The sequence below is a fragment of the Thalassophryne amazonica genome, chromosome 20 (assembly GCF_902500255.1).
Source record: "Thalassophryne amazonica chromosome 20, fThaAma1.1, whole genome shotgun sequence".
Taxonomy (NCBI): Eukaryota; Metazoa; Chordata; class Actinopteri; order Batrachoidiformes; family Batrachoididae; genus Thalassophryne; species Thalassophryne amazonica.
This window is the reverse complement of record NC_047122.1, coordinates 15,846,466-15,874,445: the sequence shown is the minus strand read 5'-3', so window position 1 is coordinate 15,874,445 and position 27,980 is coordinate 15,846,466. Positions and strand designations below refer to the sequence as shown.

General features: G+C 40.8%; 1 protein-coding gene across 1 annotated transcript in view; it reads right to left on the bottom strand.

Annotated features, from left to right (window-relative positions):
* Positions 1-2,103: 2,103 nt before the first annotated feature.
* The window catches only part of si:ch1073-513e17.1 (sialin), a 50,835-nt gene continuing 24,958 nt past the window's right edge, over positions 2,104-27,980 (bottom strand). Inside the window, exons 8-11 of the mRNA XM_034160200.1 lie at positions 25,587-25,719; positions 7,605-7,752; positions 7,431-7,521; positions 2,104-2,373 (exon numbers count right to left, since the gene is read on the bottom strand). Coding sequence (XP_034016091.1) covers positions 2,206-2,373; positions 7,431-7,521; positions 7,605-7,752; positions 25,587-25,719 — 540 coding nt within the window. The 3' untranslated portion in view covers positions 2,104-2,205. The remainder of the gene's footprint in view (positions 2,374-7,430; positions 7,522-7,604; positions 7,753-25,586; positions 25,720-27,980) is intronic.

The following is a 27,980-nucleotide window of genomic DNA, read 5'->3' as shown; positions in this document are numbered from 1 at the left end:
CAACTTGGGATATTTCCTTGTTTGGGGAATATCCACTAAATCACAACAAAGTTTTATTGTGTGTGTGTTTATTTATTTATTTTATGTATTCTGCTGTTAAAAGTACAAAGATTTTAATGTCACCCACACAAACACAGGATTTCTTTCGATAAAACTTTATAATTGCTGACTTATTGTGTATTTTTATGTAAAACATTGTTTCAGCAACTCCAAATTTTTGTATACATTCAGATGTATGTGACAATATAAAAGTAGTAAGAAGTTCATGCTTTTAATAAGACTGATTAAAATAAAATAAAGTCCACAAATGTGTAACTGGTTTTAGTTTAGCTCTAAATAAAACATTTGTTTCTTTTATAATTAAATGTTAAGTGTTATGTTACGCATTTACACATCACCATATGAAGGCACAATATCTTCACAGATACAGTACATTGGGACATAAAAATGTCCAGATTTGTGTATTTCATAAAAACAGTAACTATTCCAGTAGAAACGTGACCTGATGATATTATGCAAAGTAAATGCAATCACAGAACATCACAGTAAAAATGATCAAATTACAGCTGTTGAAGTTTAAAACACTTCATATAAACCTTTCAGCAATAAATACAGGGAAACATTTATTACATGATACAATAGCAACATGACCAAAAATTAAGGCTTTGGATTAACGTCTGTTTGGAAAAAGTGCTCCTATTAGAGTCTGTAAAAGTGGTCAGAATGGATGCACTCGTAGTCCTTACCCTGCTTCTTAATAGAGCATTCAGTCAAAATGCAAGAAAAACAAGAAATACATTAAAAAAACACACATGTTGTTTTGGTCAAAGTTGAGGAAGTGCATAAAGCAACTAATGGGCAGTTAATTCATAATCGCCCAATCACGTCACCCAAATGTGCTTCAGAAGAGTCCTCACCACCACCACCACCACTCTCGAGCGAGCAAGCAGGCGACGGCGGGAAGGAAAAACTTCCTTTGGTGTGTTTTTAGAACAGGAAGAAACCTGGAGTAGACCAGATTCAGATGGATGACCATGTGCTTTTGTTATAACTACAGTAAAAAAAATAAAAAAAATAATAATAAATAATTAAATAATCAAAGCCAATCAAAGATTTGTAACATGTAACAGAGAAGATGGAACTAAAACACATCAAACCTTTTAAAGACTAAAATGGAACTAATTCTAATGCAAATGCGACTTTGTTTATCTGGAGAGGGTGTGTCAGGATTACTGGCGATTTTATTTCCTAAATTAATTTAATTTAATTTATTAATTTAATTTATTAATTTATATAGCGCCAAATCACGACAAAGTCGCACCAAGGCGCTTCACATAATTCACAACAACACAAATTAATCTAAATTCAATATTAAAAGCAAGAAAAGCACAGTTAAAAAGATAAAACACAGTAGAATAAAAAAAAAAAAATACAAAGCAAACACAAACAGATTAAAAAATTAATGATAAGACAGTCTAAAAAAGTGGGTCTTCAGTCTTGATTTAAAAATCTCCACCGTGTCAGACTGCCGAATAACAGCAGGTAGATCATTCCAAAGAGCCGGACCACGGTAGGAGAAGGCGCTATACCCCACAGACTTTTTGTTCATCCTCGGAACACGCAGAAGCCCTGCGCCCTTACTGATCATTACTGATTTTTTCTCTTTGTATGATGTCATTGATATCGGAGTTCTGATACATTTGTTAGGCCCATGAGACCAGGCGTCTGTGCAGAAAACTACATTTCAACAGCTCACCTGGTTGCTGAGATAATGTATTTTAGATGATGACTGGTTTGACCTTGATCTTAGGCCTATGGAGGTCTTCGGTCTAAGCCCTCAGTGCTGTGACAGGACAGTCCACTGAGTGACTCCATCAAGTCTGATTGAAACTGCTCTTCACGTTTTTAAATATACTGACTATGTGTGGCCATGAGAACGACCTCTTTCCGCTTTGCGGCGAACTTAAAGACTGAGCTTAAATCCATTCACATATTTAAACCATTCACTGAGGAAACATTGTGACACTCTGGCCACATGTGCAGAAATAGTTCTACCTGTGGATTTGTTTTACAGACACAGGTCCCTTCATCGCCTCCTTCATAATAAATTCTAAATCTGAGTCCAACGTGCATACCTGACCATTCTGCAATGCAGCGTGCCACTGCTCCTCTTTACCTTTGCAGAGCTGCTGCACCTGTGTGAATTTAGGCAGAAACGGAGCTTCTCCTCTGAGTTTTTGCTTCTGCTCGCTCCTCCTCTGTGACAGCCCACTGCTGGAGCTTCCCACTGCCAAAAATGGCAAAGATGACGGCGCCGACGGCATTGATCCCAGTGGCAACCCAGAACACCTTCTTCCAGCCTGTGAGAGAGTGCTGATGTCCAGAGAAGGAGAGCATTAGTACTGTAGGTTGTTTTGTGTAACAGAAATGGTGAGTTTGTTTCGCTCTCCATGGATGATGATGATGACAGCTGGTTCATCCACTCAGTCACCAGTATCACCAGCCAAAAACAGATGAGGCGGTTGATGAGATTCCTGTTATTAATAGCGTGCTGACACCCGCCACGATGTGATTGTGAATTGCTCATTGATTTAAATGAACATGGTGTGTTATAATGAGAAAGAGAGAGAGAGAGAGAGAGAGAGAAAAAACCCTGCGGCATTACAGTAGCTCTGAGTCAACACCTGATTTGTAGAAAACACGGCAACACAGAGTCAGGGCAATCTGACCTTTGACCTCAATGATCTTGAGCTTCACTCCACTTGCCAGGGCAGTTCTGGAATCCACCCAGTGTGTGCCACATTTAGTTCACCTGAAAATCAAATTTCCTGACCATTGCTCAAATACATTGTTTAATTTTGGGGTCAACCTTCACTGACCTTCCAGGTTTGTTCGAAATCAGCAGAAGGCTCTGGGAGGAGTTGACCACCACACAGACAGGCAGACATGACCTTAACCCCAATGATTGACCTTTGGCAAATTTAAACTCACCCAGCCAATTCCAGAACCTGCTTACATATGTGTGCCAAGTATGGAACAAAATGGAGTGAATAACTCATGTTTTGACCGTTGGGTCAATGATGGCCAACAACTCTGTTTAGCAAAGGCCAACAATGATGTTGGCCTTTGCTAAAACGTAACCCTTTAAAGGCAGTACTGGGGTTGACCGTCAACCACATATCAAGATTGGTGGAAATCAGCCAAAGGACTTTGTAAGGACTAAAAGAACAAACAGACAGATAAACCAAATGTTTGACCTTGACCCCAATGACATTGACCTTTGCCAAAACAATCCTGGTGTCAACCCACACACACACACACACACACACACACACACACACACACACACACACACACACACACACACACACACACACACACACACACACACACACACACACACACACACACACACACACACACAGCAGATTTGGTGGAAACTGGCCCAAGCACCTCGGAAGAGTGGTGGAACAAACACACACATAAACAAACATTTCTCAGTTCGATACTGCACTCAAATACAGCCCAGACTGCTCCCTGTGTGAGGAGTAAGGAACTGTCAGGGAGTCCCCAGTGACTTCACGGGCGAACCCCAACATCACTACAAATATGGATGCCGTTGGTGATGAATACAACCCCTGGCAAAAATTATGGAATCACCGGCCTCGGAGGATGTTCATTCAGTTGTTTAATTTTGTAGAAAAAAAGCAGATCACAGACATGACACAAAACTAAAGTCATTTCAAATGGTAACTTTCTGGCTTTAAGAAACACTATAAGAAATCAGGAAAAAAAATTGTGGCAGTCAGTAACGGTTACTTTTTTAGACCAAGCAGAGGGAAAAAAATATGGACTCACTCAATTCTGAGGAATAAACTGTGGAATCACCCTGTAAATTTTCATCCCCCAAACTAACACCTGCATCAAATCAGATCTGCTCGTTAGTCTGCATCTAAAAAGGAGTGATCACACCTTGGAGAGCTGTTGCACCAAGTGGACTGACACGAATCATGGCTCCAACACAAGAGATGTCAATTGAAACAAAGGAGAGGATTATCAAACTCTTAAAAGAGGGTAAATCATCACGCAATGTTGCAAAAGATGTTGGTTGTTCACAGTCAGCTGTGTCTCAACTCTGGACCAAATACAAACAACATGGGAAGGTTGTTAAAGGCAAACATACTGGTAGACCAAGGAAGACATCGAAGCGTCAAGACAGAATCTCGAATCTGCATTGGGCAAGGTGATGATGCTGGAACTTTTGTTTGGTGCCGTTCCAATGAGATTTATAAAGATGACTGCCTGACGAGAACATGTAAATTTTCACAGTCATTGATGATATGGGGCTGCATGTCTGTCATTATATCATCAATAAATGTACAAGTTTACGTTGATATTTTGGACACATTTCTTATCCCATCAATTGAAAGGATGTTTGGGGATGATGAAATTATTTTTCAAGATGATAATGCATCTTGCCATAGAGCAAAAACTGTGAAAACATTCCTTGCAAAAAGACACATAGGGTCAATGTCATAGCCTGCAAACAGTCCAGATCTTAATCCAATTGAAAATCTTTGGTGGAAGTTGAAGAAAATGGTCCATGACAAGGCTCCAACCTGCAAAGCTGATCTGGCAACAGCAATCAGAGAAAGTTGGAGCCAGATTGATGAAGAGTACTGTTTGTCACTCATTAAGTCCATGCCTCAGAGACTGCAAGCTGTTATAAAAGCCAGAGGTAGTGCAACAAAATACTAGTGATGTGTTGGAGCGTTCTTTTGTTTTTCATGATTCCATAATTTTTTCCTCGGAATTGAGTGATTCCATATTTTTTTCCTCTGCTTGGTCTAAAAAAGTAACCGTTACTGACTGCCACAATTTTTTTTTCCTGATTTCTTATAGTGTTTCTTAAAGCCAGAAAGTTGCCATTTGAAATGACTTTAGTTTTGTGTCATGTCTGTGATCTGCTTTTTTTCTACAAAATTAAACAACTGAATGAACATCCTCCGAGGCCAGTGATTCCATAATTTTTGCCAGGGGTTGTATTATGTGACTAGAAGACTGATAACATGCCCATTTTATGGCACAAAAACCATGTATTTTTGCTAACATGGAAGCAAAAGCAGGTTATTTTCAAATTATTTGTCACTTTCATTTGGAGAAAAACAGGGAATTCACCTGAAGTTCAGTTGGAACCGATCAGCTCTCATTATGCAAATGTAAGGTGCTGTGTGAGGCACCACTGTTCACAAAAACAAGGACATAGGAACAGACTTCAAATTACGACAAATAATTAGTAAGCCCCTTTGGCTGTTTCCTTGTTTTCACTCATCTCAGCAGATCTTGACGGGGCACAAGTTTTATGCTGAATGCCCTTCCTGACACAACTGCACATTACATGGAGAATAGGCAGGGGTGGGGACTGAACCACGAGCCTTCCATACTGGAAACAAGTGCACTTAATATTATACAAATAATGAATGTTTATGAGTTCAATGGCACAAATATTTCATGAGGTGAAAGATGGAATGTACCATTTAAAGAGGCTTCACCTGGAATGGAACAAATCCAATCCATCTTTCACCTCATGAAATATTTGTACCAAAGAAAGAATGGAAAAACATTCATTATTTGTTTTATATAATACCAAAAACAGATCCTTGTCATTTGATATTTTATTAATTTATAAACACAAAAGGGACTTACATTTTGGTGCTCCTCACTCGTGTTTAACAGTCCAACATGAACTTGAAATAGGAGTCCAAAATTGTTTTCAGTAGTCCGCGATGCCATCCACTGACTTCCTGTACAGAATGCTGTCTGCCTTCCTCACTCCAATGAAAAACTGCATCAGAAATTTGTCTACCTTATCATCCTAACTTCATCCTAACAGCTCTTCATGCCTCCAGACAGCTTACGGCGTGGTGGATTTGTTTTTTCTTATTTTGTGTGTTAGAAGAATTGCAGCATCAGTTAGCTCCTTCAAATCATCGTCTGTCAGCAAAAATACTCCACCATGTTTAGCTAAAGGCGACTCCCGGTAGTGTGAGCATGCGTGGTGGTCGGGGTGGGGGGGGTGCAATACCACATTTCATATAGCACCAAAATTGCACGTTAAAAAGAACTATTGCACGGTCATTGAAACACAGTGGCAAATGGTATGAATAATCCATGTCATGTGACATACAAGCAGTGGCTGGCACAGCTAACCAAAAAGTTAGCTTCGATAACCATTAATCAGATAAATGAAAAGTTATCTTTTATGACGATAAACTGCTAAAAAATTTTTATCTTTATTACAGATAACCGATAACTTTTAGTATTGATTTCGACGCGGCCACATCAGATTACACCGTTGGCTTCTGATAAACCAGTTTCACTTTAAGCGTCGCAGGGGCTGCTGGGTAAATTCAAGGATCACAAACACAAAGAACACAAGAAAAATTAATAAATAAAAAATGAAACCCCAAATACTGTCATCATCTTTCAAAAGCAGTAAAACACAGTATTAGAAGTCACAGTTTATCTCGGTATTAGATACACTGTCATTTATGAGCTAAAAGCTGCCGCTTTTTCACATGCTTTGAACCCTGCAGCTTAAACAACCGAAATACGATTGGCAGAATAAAATACAGTTCGTAAATATAAATTCTTACCTGTTAGTTTCAGTGGGATTCATCTGAATAAATAACCTACATAAAGCGTCCTTTTTTAAAATCCAGAACAGTGTCTCAACGTGAAGAAAAGTCCCTCTGTACACACAGCTGCGCTATGAGACCTCCTCTCCCCCACCGAGTCTTGGTGACTAAATTACAGCCACAAAGAAATAAAATAATGTTAAAATTAGTCTGTTTTGTTTTTGTGTCAAGTGGACAAGTCACTGTAACGTCCAAAGTGAACCTGAACTACACTACCCACAATGCTCCCTGCGTCGACCGGCCAATCCCGTTTTGCGTTTAATGATGACGTCATCAGCAAGCGACAGGCAGCCAGTCTGCTCAGTGGCTACAAACACACAACAAATGGACTAAAATATTTGATTTTAGGTTTTACAAACGTTTTTGACCGTTAAACTTTACCATCAAAGAAAATGTTGTCGGACTGAAAGTTATCGGAACTAAATTTATCGGTAGATAAGTGGTCCAATGATTGTTTTAAAACTTATCTGAAAAGCTCACCCAATAGCAAAAACATTAGCTTCGATAATTATCTGCTATCGGATTAGTTGAAATGTGACCACCACTGCATACAAGCCTCCAATCCAATGACAAGGTTCCAGTCAGCCGTTATATAAAGATAAATAAATATATTAAGGTGCATTTTTTTTCCTAAAAGTGTTGACATAAAAGAATGAAAAAGCCAATTTTGAGCCTTGTTGCTGATTGTGCTCATCAGTGTGTAGCTGAATATGCATGATGATGATCACTTACATCTTCTGTAAAGTAGCCGGTAACAATCGGAGCTACAGCACCAGGGATGGTCCCAAACGTGTTTGTGATTCCCAGAAGGAATCCTGCATAACTGAGAGTGGAGAAAAGGAGACATTCAGTCTTATTGTGTAACTGTGCCTCAGTGTGTAGAGTGCTATGAAAACAACACTCTACCGTGGAGCGATGTCGATCTGGTTCATGAAGACTCCAGCGGAACTGATCCCTCCAATGGTTAAGGACAATGTGAAGAAGGTGACGGTCATGATGTGGCTGCAGCCAGTGTAGTTCACTGCCATGAGGAACGCTGCACCAGGCAATACTCCTGCCGAAAGAGAAGGCACGGGAATAAACGAAATGCCACATTAGTTCAAAAACATCATTAATGCTTCATTTTGTTACTTTAAATACTTTAACTAATCAAGGTTAAATTGGTGAGCATTTGCTTGTGCATCCACCAAGGAACCATCTTGGGTCTTGAATGGCAACCACCCAGACAGACATCAAAAATGCAGGGTCTGTCAGCTCCAAGCTTGCCAACTTTGAGGACAGAATATTTGCTAAACTGCTGGCAATTAAGGACAATGCCTCCCACCCCCTCCATATGACACTGGACAATCTTAAGAGCAGCTTCAGCAACAGACTCATGCAACCAGGCTGCCTAAGGGAAAGGTACAGGAGATCGTTCCTGCCCAGTGCCATCAGACTCTTTAATATATTGGTCTCTGCTAGATTGGTGGTCTCTGGTTTTCACAAACACTTTTGGTGCAACTCAGACACATCTTCAGTGATGTATCCTGGGGTCATTGGGTGTTTCAGGTCTCTCAACATTATACACTCTCGCCCAGGCAACCCAGCCGGGGGTGATCAGGACTCGGCTTGTGTCTGAGTAGCTTAACGGTCCTTGGATCACCCCGTTTGATCCACTGCCATCTTGACGCCTTTTCTGCCGCATCAGTGATGTTTTTGATGGCTATTTTGCAATGCAGTCCCTTCACTCACAACATCTTAAGTGCTCTGATGAGTGACTGGTCAACGAATCCTCTGCAGCTGACCTCAATAGGGTTGTATCGAGTCCTCCATCCCCTGCTTCGGCATTCGCTTGCCAACTCCTCATATTTGGCCATCTTCCTCTCAAAGGCCTCCTCCATGCGGTCTTCCCAGGGAACAGTCAACTCCAGCAGGACCACTTGCCTTGTTGTTTCTGACACCAGGACTATGTCCGGCCTGAGTGTGGTCACTGCAATGTTTTCCATGAATTTAAGCTTTCTCCCGAGGTCAACCTTCAGCTGCCAGTCCCGTGCTGTTGCCAGCAGCCCTCCTGTTGGTCTTAGGCTCTGCCATGGTTTCTCCCCAGCCTTTACAAAGGTGATGGAATACCCTGCTGGTTGCTGTTCCCTGCTGCTAGAGACCCCTGTGCTGATGACCTCTGCAATAACCTTCAGCACCTGGTCATGTCGCCAACGGTAGCGCCCATCTCCCAGTGCTCTTGGGCAAGAGCTCAAGATGTGCTCCAGCGATCCTCCTCCCTGGCAGAGTGGGCACAATGGAGTGTCTGCCATGCGTCAGCGGAACAGGTTGGATGGACTGGGGAGAAGATGGTAGACCGACTGAACCAGGAACTTTATCCGATATGGTTCAGACTTCCACAGCTCTGTCCATGGTATCTTCCGGTCTGCTGCCTGCTCCCATCGGGTCCATGCCCTCTCTGAACTAGTTTAAAAGACCAAACTATTTACTATTTACGTATGGTGGTGTGACAAAAACGCTCTTATTATTAATACTGTGAAGACTGAGGAAATCATATTTGGTAAACCAAACTGCCATCTACCCCCAGTAAAGATTCATAATGTAGACATTAATCAAGTTCAAGTCTACAAATATATAGGTGTCATGATGGATGAAAATCTGTTATGGACATCTCACATAGATTATATCTGTAAAAAGATACAGCAGCGCATTACTAAAATCTTTTGGAGCCAGCAGCCAAATAAATTTTTTTGTTTTTTACATCAGTGATTCAGAGTGTCATGCTCTATTGCAGTACTGCTTGGTTGAGTAGCTTATTAGTTAAAGACAAAGCAAAACTACACAACCAAATTAAAATCTGTTCAAAAATCATTGGGCTACCTGTGGATCGATCTTTTCAGGAAGCCCATAACAAGAGTATGCTTAGATTAGCTAGGAAAATTTCTGCTGACTCCTCACGTCTTACATAGAGAATACCAACTTATGCCTTCAGGCAGACGTTTCAGAGTTCCCTCTTTCAGACGTATCAAATTTAAACACTCTTTTGTATATCAGTCAATCCTGCTTTTGAACCAACTATAAGTTCAGTGCAATATTAACCCATGGGGGGTATTCATTGTTGTCTAGGTTGTTATGTTGTCTGCTTTGTTTGTCTTGGGGATCAGCACTTGTACTTGTGCATTTATCTAGTGTGAACACTATGTATATGTATTTGTGTATGTGGTGCATAGCTTTGCATGAATTTATATGTTCAGTTAGCTGTTTTTCAGTTAGCTTTATATACATTTAACTGTTTTCATAGCGATAAATACATTTTTAGATTCAGATAGTGTTATTTTAAGTAAATTTTAGATTGCTATTTTTATATTCATTTAGCTATTTGCATAGCTTTGCATGAATTTATATATTCAGTTAGCTGTTTTTCAGTTAGCTTTATATACATTTAACTGTTTTCATAGTGATAACTACATTTTTAGATTCATATAGTGTTATTTTAAGTAAATTTTAGATTGCTAGCTTTATATTCATTTAGCTAGTCACATAGCTTTGCATGAATTTATGTTCAGTTAGCTGTTTTTCAGTTAGCTTTATATACACTTAACTGTTTTCATAGTAATAAATACATTTTTAGATTCAGATAGTGTTATTTTACGTCAATTTTACAATTTTACTTTGTTAGCTTTATATCCATTTAGCTATTGCTTTGTATGAAATTATGTTCATAGTGATAAATACATTTTTAGATTCAGATAGTGTTATTTTACGTCAATTTTACAATTTTACTTTGTTAGCTTTATATCCATTTAGCTATTGCTTTGCATGAAATTATGTTCATAGTGATAAATACATTTTTAGATTCAGATAGTGTGATTTTAAGTACATTTTAGATTGCTAGCTGTAAATTCATTTAACAATTTGCATATCTTTGCATTAGTTTATGTTCAGTTACCTGTTTTTCAGTTACTTTCAGATTCAGTTAGCTTTATACACACTTCTCTGTTTTCATAGTGATAAAGGTTTCGACTGTGATTGTTTTAAGTGCATTTAGATTTGGTTAGCTTTATATTCCCTCAGCCCCAACCAGTCCCAGCAGAAGACTGCCCCTCCCTGAGCCTGGTTCTGCTGGAGGTTTCTTCCTGTTAAAAGTGAGTTTTTCCTTCCCACTGTCGCCAAGTGCTTGCTCACAGGGGGTCATTTTGACCGTTGGGGTTTTTCTGTAATTGTTGTATGGCTCTTGCCTTACAATATAAAGCACCTTGGGGCGACTGTTTGTTGTGACTTGGCGCTATATAAATAAATAAATAAATTTGATTTGATATTCCGTTTGTTAGCTTACAAGCTATAGTTACATTGTGCTAGATGAATTGTTTTCGGTTTAGATTGAATCAGATTTATTTTCAGTCAGTTTTAGATTGTTTCAGGTAGGTTTTCCTGAGCTGCAGTTGGCTTTTGAGGTTGGCTTTGTGTTTTTGTTGTTGTTGTTTTACAACACAGATATTGTTTATTCAAGTATGGCAGTGGTAGGTCCATGACCTATACGGGATCTAGGCGCTCCCGCCATCACGAGCCTCCCAGCTGACTGGGTTATAGCAGTGGGTAGATGGGACTCATTAGCCCTGGTTAAGGCAGTCCACCTAGGGGAAGGAAAATCCTGATGTAAACCCCCAGCCTGGGTTACTGCCCCCGTGCCTCCGAGGAAGGTTCTTTAGCCAGAGGCTAGGAGAAGGTCACTCTGATGTAAAACCTACAGCCTGGTGGTCGCCACAGCCGTCTCAGCTTGTCTGTGCCACTGTGGAGTGCCACCTTGCCTAAAGAGTGGAATTGGTGTGCGCGAGCTGATCCCCACTTTAAGCAACGAGCACAGGCGGGAAGGAAAGCCCTGCAGCGATGGGAAGAGGCGAAAAACAGCAGGTGCATGATGGCACTGGGAGCTGCAGTCTCGATCCTGCATGCAGGCGGCTCAGGAGCTATGGTCGTTTGATTGCTGACCCAAGACAACAGCATCATCCGGCAGGGCCCTGGGTGACCAAGCAGCCCTGTTTAGGGATAGCCCTGCTTGCTCCACATGGAGACAGACCTAGAAAAGGTGGTCTAAACATGGCTTGTCTCACTAGACCCGGTTGGCTCACCGCTGCCAACGAGCATCACTACACGCGGTGCGAAAAGAAAAACAAAGAACCTGAAAATTGCGTGCTGGAATGTACGCACAATGATGGACTCAGACAATAGCGATCATCCTCGAAGACGCTCAGCCTTAGTCGCCAAAGAGCTAGCAAGGCTTGACATAGACATTGCTGCACTCAGCGAGGTGCGCTTTGCAGACCAAGGGTCACTCACAGAGGAAGGCACAGGCTACACACTGTTCTGGTCAGGGAAGGCTAAAGAAGATCATCGACTCTCAGGGGTCGGGTTCATGATTAAGAGCACCATAGCACACAGGTTACACAGTTTGCCAGTTGGACATTCTGACCGATTCGTGTCACTCCGGCTCCCCATCAACAACAAGGATTTTGCCACTATTGTTAGTGTGTATGCCCCAACCATGCAGGCCGACATCGGAGTTAAAGAGGCTTTCTATAGCGATCTGCACAACCTTCTACAGCGCATCGACACCCAGGACAAGCTCCTCATCATGGGAGATTTCAACGCCAGAGTGGGCCGCAACTCTGATGTATGGAAGGACGTGCTAGGGAAACATGGCATAAGCAACTGTAACGACAATGGCTGCCTGCTGCTGGAGTTCTGCTCTGCACATGACTTGATGATCACCAACAGCCTGTTCCAACAGAAAGAGAGAGCAACCTGGAGACACCCACGCTCCAAACACTGGCACCTTCTGGACTACGTTCTGATGCGACAGTGTGATAGAAGAGACGTACTACATACCAGGGTGATGCCTAGTGCGGATTGCTATACGGATCATCGCTTGCTCCGTTTCAAGATTGCTTTCACTTTCAAGCCCCCTCCTAAGAAGAAAGGCCCACAGTTTAAGAAGCTACAAGTCCACAAGCTGCAAGACATAGACACAAAAATGGAGTTCCAGGCCAAACTAGAGTAGAGACTGGGTGGAGAAGAAGGGCTGCCTGATGACCCTGAACAACAGTGGATGAGATTAAAGACCATCCTTCAGGAGACGGCAGCAGAAGTAGTGGGCTTCTCAGCCAGGAAAAATAAAGACTCGTTTGATGAGTCTGATGCACAGATCCAGGAACTACTAGAAAAGAAACATGCATGCCACAAGACTCTTTTAGCTAAACCTGATGACCACTCTGCCAAGACAGCTTACAGAAATGCCTGCTCCACACTGCAAAGCAAGCTCCACATACTGCAGAACAACTGGTGGCTAGCTTTTGCGGAGAAGACACAACAACATGCCGATGCCGGAGACATGCACTCCTTTTATGAAGCCCTTAAGACCATCCATGGGCCAGCACATCAAGTGCAAGCACCCCTGCGCTCCTCAGACGGCTCCACCCTTCTAACGGACAAGGAAACCATTATGCAGCGTTGGTCAGAACAATTTGAAAACCTCTTCAGTGACAAGCGCAGTATGCAAGAGTCATCAATCGAGAAGATTCCCCAGGTGGAGGTGAAATGGGAACTTGATGACCCCCCAACACTTGAAGAGATCCGAAAGGCCACCACGCAGCTGAATCCAGGGAAGTCTCCTGGCATAGATGGCATCCCAGCAGAGATGTACCAAAATGGAGGTGAGGCAGTCCTCGACAAGCTTCAGATTCTCTTCTCCAGTTGCTGGGAAAAGGGAATGGTTCCACATGACATTCGGGATGCGGTCATTGTCTCCCTGTACAAGAACAAGGGCGACAAGTCCGACTGTTCTAATTACCGGGGCATCACTCTCCTCTCAATAGCAGGTAAGATTTTGGCTCGAGTGCTGCTCAACAGGCTTACCCCTACCATAGCGCATGAAAATACTCCCGAGAGTCAGTGCGGATTTCGGGCCAACAGGGGAACCACCGACATGATCTTCGTCCTGAGACAGATGCAGGAGAAGTGCAGAGAACAGAACATGGCCCTTTATGCAGCCTTCATAGACCTAACCAAGGCTTTTGACACGGTCAGTCGTGAGGGTTTGTGGAAGATTCTTGCACGCCTTGGCTGCCCTCCAAAGCTCCTCACCATCATCCGCCAGCTGCATGAAGGCCAGATGGGACAAGTGAAGTACAACGGGACTCTGTCCGGCAGCTTCCCCATCTCAAATGGCGTCAAACAAGGTTGCATCCTCGCGCCCACTCTGTTCTCCATCTTCTTCAGCATGATGCTTCGTGAGGCCAAAGAAGACTTGACAGATGGCACCTATATCCGCTTCAGAACCGACGGAAGTCTGTTTAACTTGTGGTGCCTTCTGTCCCACACTAAGATCACAGAACAGCTAATCATGGAGCTGCTCTTCGCAGATGACTGCGCCCTCGTCGCCCATACGGAGCAAGCCTTGCAGCACATTGTCAACTGTTTTGATGAAGCAGCAGGAGCCTTCGGCCTCACCATCAGCCTGAGAAAGACAGAAGTGCTATATCAACCGGTCCCCCATACAGCGTATACCCCACCCCAAATCAACATCGAGGGTACCAGCCTGAATGCAGTAGAGCACTTCACGTATCTTGGTAGTGTTATCTCAAACGACGCATCTGTTGCCAAGGACCTAGACAGTCGCCTTGCCAAGGCCAGCAGTTCTTTTGGTCGACTCTCTAAGCAAGTCTGGCAGAATCATGCACTGCGCCTTTCCACAAAAGTGCAGGTCTACAGAGCCATTGTGGTCCCTACCCTCCTGTATGGAGCTGAAACCTGGGTTCTGTATCGTCAGCAGATCAGATTACTGGAACACTTTCATCAGCGTTGTCTCCGAAACATCTTCGGGATCAAGTGGCCGGACTACGTCTCAAATGAGGACATCCTTACCAGAGCCAAATTGCCCAGCATGGAATCTATTATACTCAAACAACAGCTTCGTTGGGCAGGTCACGTAGCCAGGATGGATGATACACGCATGCCGAAATTAATTCTCTTTGGCGAGCTCAAGGAAGGGAGACGAAACCAAGGGGCCCCCAGAAAGCGCTATAAGGACCAGCTGAAGAAACAGCTCTCCCTTGCAGGCATTCAGCATCAGTCATGGCAGCATCTAGCTACAGATAGACTCAGCTGGCGTTCCAGCATCAAATCCACCAGCCTGAAGTTTGAGGCAGAAAGAAGTGAGGCCTCACGCCAGAAGCGTCAAAGACAGAAAGAGCGGGCAGCAGCACAAGCCCAGCCTACTCAAGTGTTCATTTACCCCAAGTGTAACAGGTCTTGTGCATCCCGCATCGGACTTTTCAGCCACCAGAGGGCTTGTAGAAAATAAACTTAAAAAAAAAAAAAAAAAAAAAGGCCTTCCCACTATCCTCGCAAGCGAGGAAACTGCCAACAAATGTGGTGTATTTATTATAATTTTAAACGAGCCTCGCAGGGATGCAAAATGAATTTCAGTTTTAAACTGACAAATAAAGTATCTATCTATCTATCTGTTGCACATATGTGTTTCTACCTCAGCTTTTCTTATTGTCTGTTTGTATTCTTATTGTTTGTATTGTTTTGTTTTTATTTGTCATCTTTTTGAGGTACCTATTTTATTTTTATCTTCCTGAGGTACCTGGCTGCTATGACAAGTGAAATTTCCCTTCAGAGATTACGCAATAAAGTAAAATAAATAAAGGCTGTGGTTTTTGGTTCTTTTTATGGTTATTTTGGTTTGTCCCATGCCTCCTTTATGTGTGTGATGGTGTCCCTCCTGGTACCACGCATGTCTCTGTGCGTATGTGGGTGTGTCTCCTTTGTCCGTGTTTCACATTTATGTGTCCTGTACCGGCATTTGTTGATCACCTGCTGTGATGTTTACTGTTAATCCACCTGCTTTCTGTGCACACAGTTTAGGCCCCCTTTACACATTACACGATTGAAGTCGACTAGTGCACGAAGGAAGAATTGCATGCCATTCGTGAAAAATCAGAGTTTCCTCCAATTATTCGTGCACACCAGTGACCGAAAGAGTGTGTCCTGTGAGAGCCCGTTTGATCCCACTCACGGCAGGTGACACACACAAACATCCAACACTGCTCACTGGCCACTTACAAAATGTGTGGCCATTCATGCTGTCAGCACGAAAACAGTGAGCAGACAATCACATTCGAGCTGGATGTGAAATTTGTCTAAGTGCCCCCACGAGTGTGGCGTAGCAAAAAGCAACACACATGTTGCACACAAAGCTCATCTGATATTGATGAGCTGACTGATGTTATCAGCAGCTATGTAACCTTCTGTGAAGATCTTTTGATTCCTAAAAAGTTAAAATATATCCCAACAGTAAACCTTGGTTTTCAAGATCTGTTAGAATTTTAATCAACAGGAAAATGAAAGCCTTTCGTGAGGGAAATCGGGAAGAGGTGCTAAAGCTTCAAAGGGAGATTAAAACGGAGATCAGGAAGGCTAAATTGGGTTATAAGACCAAACTAGAAAAATAATTTAGCCAAAACCAAATGGGTTCCGTTTGGGATGGTTTAAATTTGATTTTAGGATCAAACAGGAAGAAAAATAATAATCACAAGCTAACTCTTAATGAAATTAAATCTGGAAAAGAACTGGCCCAAGATTTTAATTCTTTTTACTTGAGATTTGAGTCTCTGGATTTTAATCATGAAATTTGTAAATGGAAAAATGACTTGTTATGCCCAGGTTCTCCTCCTTTTAATGAACAGGCTGTGGTTACTTGTTTCAGAAGAACCAAGGCCAAAAAAAGTCCAGGGCCAGACAATATCTGTGGCCGTTTATTATCCTCTTGTGCAGAACAACTAGGCCCAGTCTTTTTTGATATATTTCAAAGGTCAGTCAACGAACAGAGGGTTCCTAATGTTTGGAAACAAAGCACAATAATCCCTGTGGCCAAAACCAAATCCCCCAAGGTCTTCAATGATTTTAGACCTGTGGCTCTTACTTCATTAGTAATGAAGTCTTTTGAAAAATTGATGAAGAATGAACTTCTTTCACAGGTGGAGCATTTATTTGTACTCAATCCTCTTCAGTTTGCTTATAGGGCTGGTTGAGGTGTGGAGGATGCTACTGCCACCCTCTTAAATTTGGTCCTGAAGCATTTAGAAAGTCCTAAGGCACATGCACGTCTTCTTTTTTTAGACTTTTCTTCTGCTTTTAACACTATCCAACCACATATTTTAATAAATAAGCTTGTTAAGGATTGTAAACTGGATTTTACTATGGCAGGTTGGATTTTGAACTTTTTAACAGGGAGATCTCAGCGTGTGAGGGTAAATGGTGGCCTTTCTGATGTTTTATATTCCTCAACAGGCTCACCACAGGGTTGTGTGCTGTCCCCTCTCTTGTATATTTTGTATACAAATGACTATCGCAGCCACTATAAGAATTGCCATATATTAAAATTTGCAGATGATCCTGTTATAATCAGTCTCCTGCATGGTGATGAAAGGGAACATGGCCCTGTCGTGGCGGATATGGTTCAGTGGTGTGATGACTCCTTGCAGCTGAATGTTGACAAGACAAAAGATATGGTTATTGACTTTCGGAAACGGATGTCCTCACCCAAAACCACTACAATCAATGGCCAACAGGTGGAGCATGTGGACAACTATAAATGCTTGGGAACGCTGATCGATAGCAAGTTGAACTTTAATGACAATGCAGACCTGCTCTACAAGAAGGGTCAGCAGCATCTGTTTTGTCTTCGTAAGTTGTCATATTTTCAAGTGGACAGGACAATAATGACCCTATTTTATAAATCTTGTATTGAATCGGTTTTAACTTTTTCGATGATGTGCTGGTACGGATATCTCAGCATTAAAGCAAGGAAGCCACTTCACAACATTGTAGAATTGTGCAGCAAGCTTTTGGGGGCCCAGCAGACCTCACTGTCTGACTTGTTTTCCAGACAGGTGAGGAGGAACGCTCAGAGAATTTTATTTGATCTGGCCCACCCTCTCCATGGTGAATTTTGTTATATGCCATCTGGAGCAAGGCTTAGGTTTCCTACAGTGAGGAGTAATAGATATAAGCATTCCTTTGTACCTGTGGCTATCTCTGTTCTGAATGCTGATCAGAGGAGAGAAGCAGGTACTTAGGGTTGATGGCAAATCGTGTTAGGTAACTCGGTTCCTTTTCCATCGATCCAGGTCTGTACTGTGTCCCCCTTGTGTACTGAATGTTTGGTGTGTTTTTGCTTTTCTTTTTATTCTGTGCTTTTCTGTATACCCATTGCTGTACAGCTCGTTGCTCCTTTGGAGATATTGAATAAATAAAGTGAAGTGAAGTGAAGTGGCGTGCATGTGTATGGCACATGTGCGCATGTTTCGCGCCCCCCCGCTCCACCTACACATGTGGCGTGGGGGGCACACCTGCATAAAATGCTTATATGTATGTACAGACATGATCACATGGGGGCCGGACAGCTACATCTGAGCGCACAGAGCATGGGGAGGAGCCTGTCAGCTGATCACAGCACACTGACAGCTGGAAATGATTGGTTGCACATGACGTGTCACATTACAAACACAGAGACCACCACCTGGAAAGGTATATAAATAATTATGACAATACCTACATACGCAGTTACATAACATATAACTAAAATGAATGACCACATAACACAGAAACAGAGAGTGACATGTTGTTCTGGGTGCACGGTACATGTTCCCAGGTGTGGAATATGTACCACGTTTTGACGGACGTGAACTTACAACTTTCCTCTGTGAGGCACGTGTCTCTGCCTGCTGTACTCACGTGGAAATGCATGAGACATCTTTTGCCTTTGCGCTGGGCTGCAGCGGCCACACACAGTGCACCTCAGCAGGCTGCGAGCCGGCCTGACACGCATGTCCATACATTGTCTAATTTCTCTTTTTTGAAAACATAAGTTTATCTCCTTGTAGATTTTAAGCATTTCACCCTGCTGTTATAAGACAGTGACTGTAGCACAGTGGTAAAGTTTCCATCTGTTAATCACAGCTTTTGTAAACTGCAGGTTCGAATCCCGCGAGTGGCATTTATTTTTTTATTTTAACCAGGGTTATTTAACTGCAGGGTTCTGTATTGGGTCCCCTTTTATTTATTTTTTAGATCAACCCAGTTATTTTCACTAATTATACACCAATACACCACTGGACACTCATCTATGAGTTTATTATTTATATAGCCGGCTGGACATAATAAGACATAATGAGAGTGCACTGCACCATTCATGTCATTTCATGACTGTATGTCTGTGACCATGGGTCATCTACAGAGGAACAGACGGTTCTTACTTGTATTGTCTGCTCAGTAAGAGGGATTTAATAAAATTCGGTGTTTGTTATGGTGTGTGGGTTTTTTTTCTCCACAGCAGAGGCACGATGTGGTGCAACACGTTCCAGCGGAACGCGCACAAGCATGCACGAAACCGCAGCCCGTTTGTCATGTACGCCTGTCCGAACATGCGTTCCTCATGACAGTAGGTGGGTATTTTGTGGTTCCCCATTTTGTGTTTGGTTCACAGATTTTCTTCCGGTTTCTGCATCTTTCGTGTTATGTGTGAAGGGGCCCTTAGTCTCTGTTCCACATCCATTGTTAAGTTTAGTTCTGATTGTTATCCAGTTTTATCACCTTGTTGTATCTTTATCAGTCTTCTATTAGTTGTGTTGTTTTGCCACCATCATGGATGTCTTATGTTCTGTGTGTATTCAATTATTGGTGAATTCTTTTAGTGCTATTTTCTGTATGTGTTCATTTAGTAATTTTGTCTGTATAGGTTCATTCATACACATCTGTGTCCTGATGGTCTGTGTCCCTCATGTTCCACCCCTGCATCGTCACCTGTCAGTATTGTTGTCTTCCAGTTGCACTCCTTCACATGTTTGAGTTCCACATTGCTTTTCTATGTTAGTTCTGGATTCTGGTTGGTCATTATTAGTCTGTGTTCTGTTCACCTCCTTATAGTTTTATGTTCTTTCACTCTTACACTTTATTAGCTCCTGAGTTCTATGATGGTTTGTGGTTTTATGATTTCTCCTCTTCTTTTATTATTGTATTTTATTTCATTATCACCTGTTATTAATTTTATCATCATGATTATTCTTATACCAGTTTTTCTCTGTTCAATTATTTCATCTCCCTGCACTCTGCTTGCCACTTACCTGTTGTTCATTTCACCTTGTTTGTCAGTCAGTGATGGTTCCTTGTTAATGCTTCCCACTGACTACTTTGGTTCTCGTTTGTTCGTGAGTGTGCTACAAGAATCAGTGTTTGAAGTTCCCTGTGTCTTGATTAAGTGACATTCTGGTTTGTTTTTGGAGTGTGTTTTCTGTTGCTCTGTGGATTTTTTGTGGGAACTTGGTCACGTGCACATTTGAGACTGTTTTGGATTTTTGGGGACTTAATAAATCACCTTGTTTTTTGCACCTTATCATCTTGTGTTTTCCTGCCTGCAAAACTGGGGTCGACTAGACCGTATAAAAAAGCAACATCTATCAATATACAGAAATTACCTGCATGTATTAGTTTTGGATGACCAGTCGGATACCATTAACCATCACCTAGTCAATCACTATTTTTAATGAATAATACCAAATGTAAAATGTCTTTGTTAAAAATTATAAACATGCACTAATACAATGAAGTTGTCAGTGAGCAGCTTCAGGCTAATTTCTGCAAAGTGACTTTTGATTCCTCATACCTGAGAAAAGGCCTCTTTCCAGGAAAACTGAAACTGAACAATAGATTTTTTTTTCAACAAAAACATTCTAAGATTCCCCGATTGATTCTTGTGAATAAATATAATCATTGTTGAAGCTCGGGGCCATTGCACATCAACCACAGTGGAAATGTACCGCACATTAAAACTAGTCGTAGTTGACTATTATGACTAGTCATCCCAAACCCAGCATGTTTTATATACATCAGTGGTCGTAAAATACTTGAATTAACAAATTATATAAAAAAACAAAAACAAAAATTGGATGTATGTGTATAGAAAGTTTAATTATCTCTCCCACATTTGTGGATCCAATTACACACGCACAGAATTAAAAATACATTTGTAAATACTTCTGCTACAATAATGGCCCTATACATATATCCACCAAATGTGGCTTAAAGGTTAGCATAAAAATGTTAAAGAAACCAATTATTCACTTCAAGGTTTTATGTAAAACAGCAACATTTTGGTCTGAAATATACAACCCCTGGCAATAATTATGGCATCACCGGCCTCGGAGGATGTTCATTCAGTTGTTTAATTTTGTAGAAAAAAAGCAGATCACAGACATGACACAAAACTAAAGTCATTTCAAATGGCAACTTTCTGGCTTTAAGAAACACTATAAGAAATCAGGAAAAATAATTGTGGCAGTCAGTAACGGTTACTTTTTTAGACCAAGCAGAGGGAAAAAAAATATGGACTCACCCTGTAAATTTTCATCCCCAAAACTAACACCTGCATCAAATCAGATCTGCTCGTTAGTCTGTATCTAAAAAGGAGTGATCACACCTTGGAGAGCTGTTGCACCAAGTGGACTGACATGAATCATGGCTCCAATACGAGAGATGTCAATTGAAACAAAGGAGAGGATTATCAAACTCTTAAAAGAGGGTAAATCATCACGCAATGTTGCAAAAGATGTTGGTAGTTCACAGTCAGCTGTGTCTAAACTCTGGACCAAATACAAACAACATGGGAAGGTTGTTAAAGGCAAACATACTGGTAGACCAAGGAAGACATCAAAGTGTCAAGACAGAAAACTTAAAGCAATATGTCTCAAAAATCGAAAATGCACAACAAAACAAATGAGGAACGAATGGGAGGAAACTGGAGTCAACGTCTGTGACCGAACTGTAAGAAACCGCCTAAAGGAAATGGGATTTACATACAGAAAAACTAAACAAAAGCCATCATTAACACCTAAACAGAAAAAAACAAGGTTACAATGGGCTAAGGAAAAGCAATCATGGACTGTGGTTGACTGGATGAAAGTTATATTCAGTGATGAATCTCGAATCTGCACTGGGCAAGTGATGATGCTGGAACTTTTGTTTGGTGCCGTTCCAATGAGATTTATAAAGATGACTGCCTGAAGAGAACATGTAAATTTCCACAGTCATTGATGATATGGGGCTGCATGTCAGGTAAAGGCACTGGGGAGATGGCTGTCATTACATCATCAATAAATGCACAAGTTTACGTTGATATTTTGGACACTTTTCTTATCCCATCAATTGAAAGGATGTTTGGGGATGATGAAATCATTTTTCAAGATGATAATGCATCTTGCCATAGAGCAAAAACTGTGAAAACATTCCTTGCAAAAAGACACACAGGGTCAATGTCATGGCCTGCAAATAGTCCAGATCTTAATCCAATTGAAAATCTTTGGTGGAAGTTGAAGAAAATGGTCCATGACAAGGCTCCAACCTGCAAAGCTGATCTGGCAACAGCAATCAGAGAAAGTTGGAGCCAGATTGATGAAGAGTACTATTTGTCACTCATTAAGTCCATGCCTCAGAGACTGCAAGCTGTTATAAAAGCCAGAGGTGGTGCAACAAAATACTAGTGATGTGTTGGAGCGTTCTTTTGTTTTTCATGATTCCATAATTTTTTCCTCAGAATTGAGTGATTCCATATTTTTTTCCCTCTGCTTGGTCTAAAAAAGTAACCGTTACTGACTGCCACAATTATTTTTCCTGATTTCTTATAGTGTTTCTTAAAGCCAGAAAGTTGCCATTTGAAATGACTTTAGTTTTGTGTCATGTCTGTGATCTGCTTTTTTCTACAAAATTAAACAACTGAATGAACATCCTAAGAGGCCGATAATTCCATAATTTTTGCCAGGGGTTGTATAAGACTGAAAGCATTAATTCTCACAAATTGGAAATATTACAGCTGCAACTTCAAAGTTATATTTAAATATCAGCTTTTATAACACGGTAATGACACCCTTTACTGCTAAAGTGCTAACCTGTTAATTTGTTTTCAAGAGTCAACCGAAATTGAACCTCTAAACACAATACCTCCCTCATCAGAATGCCTTTTGGTTTCTCTGATCTATAACTCACTCATCAGAATGCCTTTAGGTTTCTCTGATCTTTAACTCACTCCTCAGAATGCCTTTAGGTTTCTCTGATCTTTAATTCACTCCTCAGAATGCCTTTAGGTTTCTCTGATCTTTAACTCACTCCTCAGAATGCCTTTAGGTTTCTCTGATCTTTAACTCACTCCTCAGAATGCCTTTAGTTTTCTCTGATCTTTAACTCACTCCTCAGAATGCCTTTAGGTTTTCCTAATCTTTAACTCACTTCTCAGAATGACTTTAGGTTTCTCTGATCTTTAACACACTCCTCAGAATGTCTTTAGGTTTCTCTGATCTTTAACTCACTCCTCAGAATGCCTTTAGGTTTTCCTAATCTTTAACTCACTTCTCAGAATGACTTTAGGTTTCTCTGATCTTTAACTCACTCCTCAGAATGCCTTTAGGTTTTCCTAATCTTTAACTCACTTCTCAGAATGCCTTTAGGTTTCCCTGATCTTTAACTCGCTCCTCAGAATGTCTTCAGGTTTCTCTGATCTTTAACTCACTCCTCAGACTGCCTTTAGGTTTGTTTGATCGATAACTCGCTCCTCAGAATGGCTTTAGGTTTCTCTGATCTATAACTCACTCCTCCGAATGTCTTTAGGTTTCTCTGATCTTTAACTCGCTCCTCAGAATGCCTTTAGGTTTCCCTGATCTTTAACTCGCTCCTCAGAATGTCTTTAGGTTTCTCTGATCTTTAACTCGCTCCTCAGAATGTCTTTAGGTTTCTCTGATCTTTAACTCGCTCCTCAGAATGTCTTTAGGTTTCTCTGATCTTTAACTCACTCCTCAGACTGCCTTTAGGTTTGTTTGATCGATAACTCGCTCCTCAGAATGGCTTTAGGTTTCTCTGATCTATAACTCACTCCTCCGAATGTCTTTAGGTTTCTCTGATCTTTAACTCATTCCTCATTTAGGTTTCTCTGATCTTTAACTCGCTCCTCAGACTGCATTTAAGTTTCTCTGATCGTTAACTCACTCCTCAGAATGTCTTTAGGTTTATCTGATCTTTAACTCACTCATCAGAATGCCTTTAGGTTTCTCTGATCTATAACTCACTCATCAGAATACCTTTAGGTTTCTCTGATTGATAACTCACTCCTCAGAATGCCTTTAGGTTTCTCTGAGCGATAACTCACTCTTCAGAATGCCTTTAGGTTTCTCTGATCTTTAACTCACTCCTCAGAATGCCTTTAGTTTTCTCTGATCTTTAACTCACTCCTCAGAATGCCTTTAGGTTTTCCTAATCTTTAACTCACTTCTCAGAATGACTTTAGGTTTCTCTGATCTTTAACACACTCCTCAGAATGTCTTTAGGTTTCTCTGATCTTTAACTCACTCCTCAGAATGCCTTTAGGTTTCCCTGATCTTTAACTCGCTCCTCAGAATGTCTTCAGGTTTCTCTGATCTTTAACTCACTCCTCAGACTGCCTTTAGGTTTGTTTGATCGATAACTCGCTCCTCAGAATGGCTTTAGGTTTCTCTGATCTATAACTCACTCCTCCGAATGTCTTTAGGTTTCTCTGATCTTTAACTCACTCCTCAGAATGCCTTTAGGTTTCCCTGATCTTTAACTCGCTCCTCAGAATGTCTTTAGGTTTCTCTGATCTTTAACTCGCTCCTCAGAATGTCTTTAGGTTTCTCTGATCTTTAACTCACTCCTCAGACTGCCTTTAGGTTTGTTTGATCGATAACTCGCTCCTCAGAATGGCTTTAGGTTTCTCTGATCTATAACTCACTCCTCCGAATGTCTTTAGGTTTCTCTGATCTTTAACTCATTCCTCATTTAGGTTTCTCTGATCTTTAACTCGCTCCTCAGACTGCATTTAAGTTTCTCTTATCGTTAACTCACTCCTCAGAATGTCTTTAGGTTTATCTGATCTTGAACTCACTCCTCAGAATGTCTTGAGGTTTCTCTGATCTTTAACTCACTCCTCAGAATGTCTTTAGGTTTCTTTGATCTTTAACTCACTCCTCAGAATGCCTTTATTTTCTCTGATCAATAACTCACTCCTCAGAATGTCTTGAGGTTTCTCTGATCGATAACTCACTCCTCAGAATGTCTTTAGGTTTCTCTGATCTTTAACTCACTCCTCAGAATGCCTTTAGGTTTCTCTGATCTTTAACTCACTCCTCAGAATGTCTTGAGGTTTCTCTGATCTTTAACTCACTCCTCAGAATGTCTTTAGGTTTCTTTGATCTTTAACTCACTCCTCAGAATGTCTTTAGGTTTCTTTGATCTTTAACTCACTCCTCAGAATGCCTTTATTTTCTCTGATCGATAACTCACTCCTCAGAATGTCTTTAGGTTTCTCTGATCGATAACTCACTCCTCAGAATGTCTTTAGGCTTCTCTGATCTTTAACTCACTCCTCAGAATGCCTTTAGGTTTCTCTGATCTTTAACTCACTCCTCAGAATGCCTTTAGGTTTCTCTGATCTTTAACTCACTCCTCAGAATGTCTTGAGGTTTCTCTGATCTTTAACTCACTCCTCAGAATGTCTTTAGGTTTCTTTGACCTTTAACTCACTCCTCAGAATGTCTTTAGGTTTCTTTGATCTTTAACTCACTCCTCAGAATGCCTTTATTTTCTCTGATCAATAACTCACTCCTCAGAATGCCTTTAGGTTTCTCTGATCGATAACTCACTTCTCAGAATGCCTTTAAGTATCTCTGATCAATAACTCACTCCTCAGAATGCCTTTAAGTTTGTTTGATCGATAACTCACTTCTCAGAATATCTGATCAATAACTACATGTGCTGAGGTGTGTGCACAGAGACATGTTTGCTTACCTGCTAGCGTAAAGATCTTGCGTACGGTGGTAACAGTGAATACCTGGCGCTCGATAAGTTTGTCTGCCACGATGCCAGACAGCACGGAGACCAGCAAGGAGCCCACGTAAGGCAGCGCAGACAGGAAGCCATTCTGAAGACACCAGCGGTATTTTTTATTAAACAAATACACCCGGAACATGTTAAACAGTTTGTGCACTAAAAGGGAAGGGAAAAAAAAGACTCACTGGGTGAACTCATTGTGTCAGATTTGCATTCAGCTAGTTTTTAACTAATGTATGTAGGATGTATTGTAATTTTATCTTATCTTATCTCTTTTATCGCTGTTTTATGTGCACTTTGAGATTTGCATTCAAATATAAAGTGCGGTACAAATAAAATTTATTATTATTATTATTCAGTGTCGATTAAAGTCAACAATGTCGCTCGGACGTACTTTGTTTGAGTTTGGTCTACAAATACACTGGATAAAAGTTGAATTTAATTCATCACGTTGTTGCATGTTTTAGAAGAAAAAATGGACAGAACATCAGGTTTTTTGTCTGGAGAAAATGTGTGACATAAATGGGATCCATGCGTGCAAATAAATCAACCAAAGACAACGGCTGTAACTGCAGCAAGTTGGACTCTGAACTATGAATAACTACAAATAACTGCTCCATACCCAAAACACTGTTTGCATCTTTGTACCATCTCACTGTCAGGGCACTAAGATCAAATTTTTATGAAATTTAGCAAAATCTCAATCTTTGATAAAGTTTTACAGAATCACTTCGGGACCATGAGACAAAAGACAAAACATATTTCTACACCAGTGTCTCAAACGTTTTCAGATCAAGAACTATTTAACCAAATAAATAAATAAATATCTGTCAGACCACTAAATTCCCCAGATATCCCAACAGCAATAATAATTTACATACAAGTGGAGCTAATAATGAAAATAATACATACAGTTGAGCTCAAAAGTGTACATACTCTGGTGGAATTTTTGTTTTTTTTTGGCCATTTTTCAGAGAATATGAATGATAACACAAAAACCCTTTTTTCCACTCATGGTTAGTGGTTGGGTGAAGCCATTTATTGTCAAATAACCAGGTTTACTCTTTTTAAATCATAAAGACAACACAAACTACCCAAATGACCCTGATCCAAAGTTTACATGCCCCTGTTCATAATACTATGTATCGCCCCCTTTAACATCAGTGATAGTTTGGAGTCTTTTGTGGTGGTTGTGGACGAGGCTCTCTGATGGTAAAGCTGCCACTGAATATGTCTTGGACTTTATTTACATTAATTACAAAGAAATACAAACAGTATGGCACTTTATGGTAAATCTGCATGGAGTAGACAGTTCTCAAAAACTGAGTGACTGTGCAAGAAGAAGAAGAGTGAGGAAAGCCACCAAGACACCCAGACAACCCAGGAGAAGTTATGGGCTTATGTGGCTGTGACTGGAGAAATTGTGCACAGTGCAAGCTTTGCATTTTGTATCACTACTCTTAGCTTCATAGTGGAGTAGAGCAGAGAAGGATTTTCTTTCACCAAAACAGATCAAATCCAGGCTTGCATCTCAGATGTACCATCTGGCAATTTGTAGTTAAACTTTCAGGTCTTCTTTTTAAGAAAATCCTCCTCTATACCACTTCATCATGAAGATGGATAACTGGAGATACAAAATGCAAAGCTTGCACTGTGCATAATTTCTCCAATCACAGCCACGTAAGCCTATAACTTCTCCTGGGTTGTCTTGGTGGCTTTCCTCACTCTTCTCCTTCTTGCACAGTCACTCAGTTTTTGAGAACTGTCTACTCCATGCAGATTTACCAGAGTGACATATTTGTATTTCTTTGTAATTGATGCAAATAAAGTCCAAAAGATATTCAGTGGCAGCTTTACCATCAGAGAGCCTCATCCACAAAGACCACAAAAGACTCCAAGCTGTCATTGATGTTAAAGGGGGCAATATGCAGTATTAAGAACGGGGGTATGTAAACTTTTGATCAGGTTCATTTGGGTAGTTTGTGTTGTCATTATGATTTAAAAAGAGTAAACCTGGTTTTTTGACAGTAAATGGCTTCACCCAACCACTACCATGAGTGAAAAAAAAAAGTTTTTGTGTTATCATTCATATTCTCTTAAAAATAACCAAAAAAACTAAAATTCCGCCAGGGTATGTAAACCTTTAAGCTCAACTGTATATGCTACAAGTTTGTAATCATTTTTAAACAGTTTGAGAAACACATTTGAGTTTCAGTTCTTAATTTAAAATGTGAAATTTTACCAATTTACTCACAGACCACCAGTGGTCAGCAGACCAATGTTTGGCAAAGGCTGCTCTATACCGTGCCATCAAACCGCCAGATTTAACCTCATCATTTTAACATAACTAGT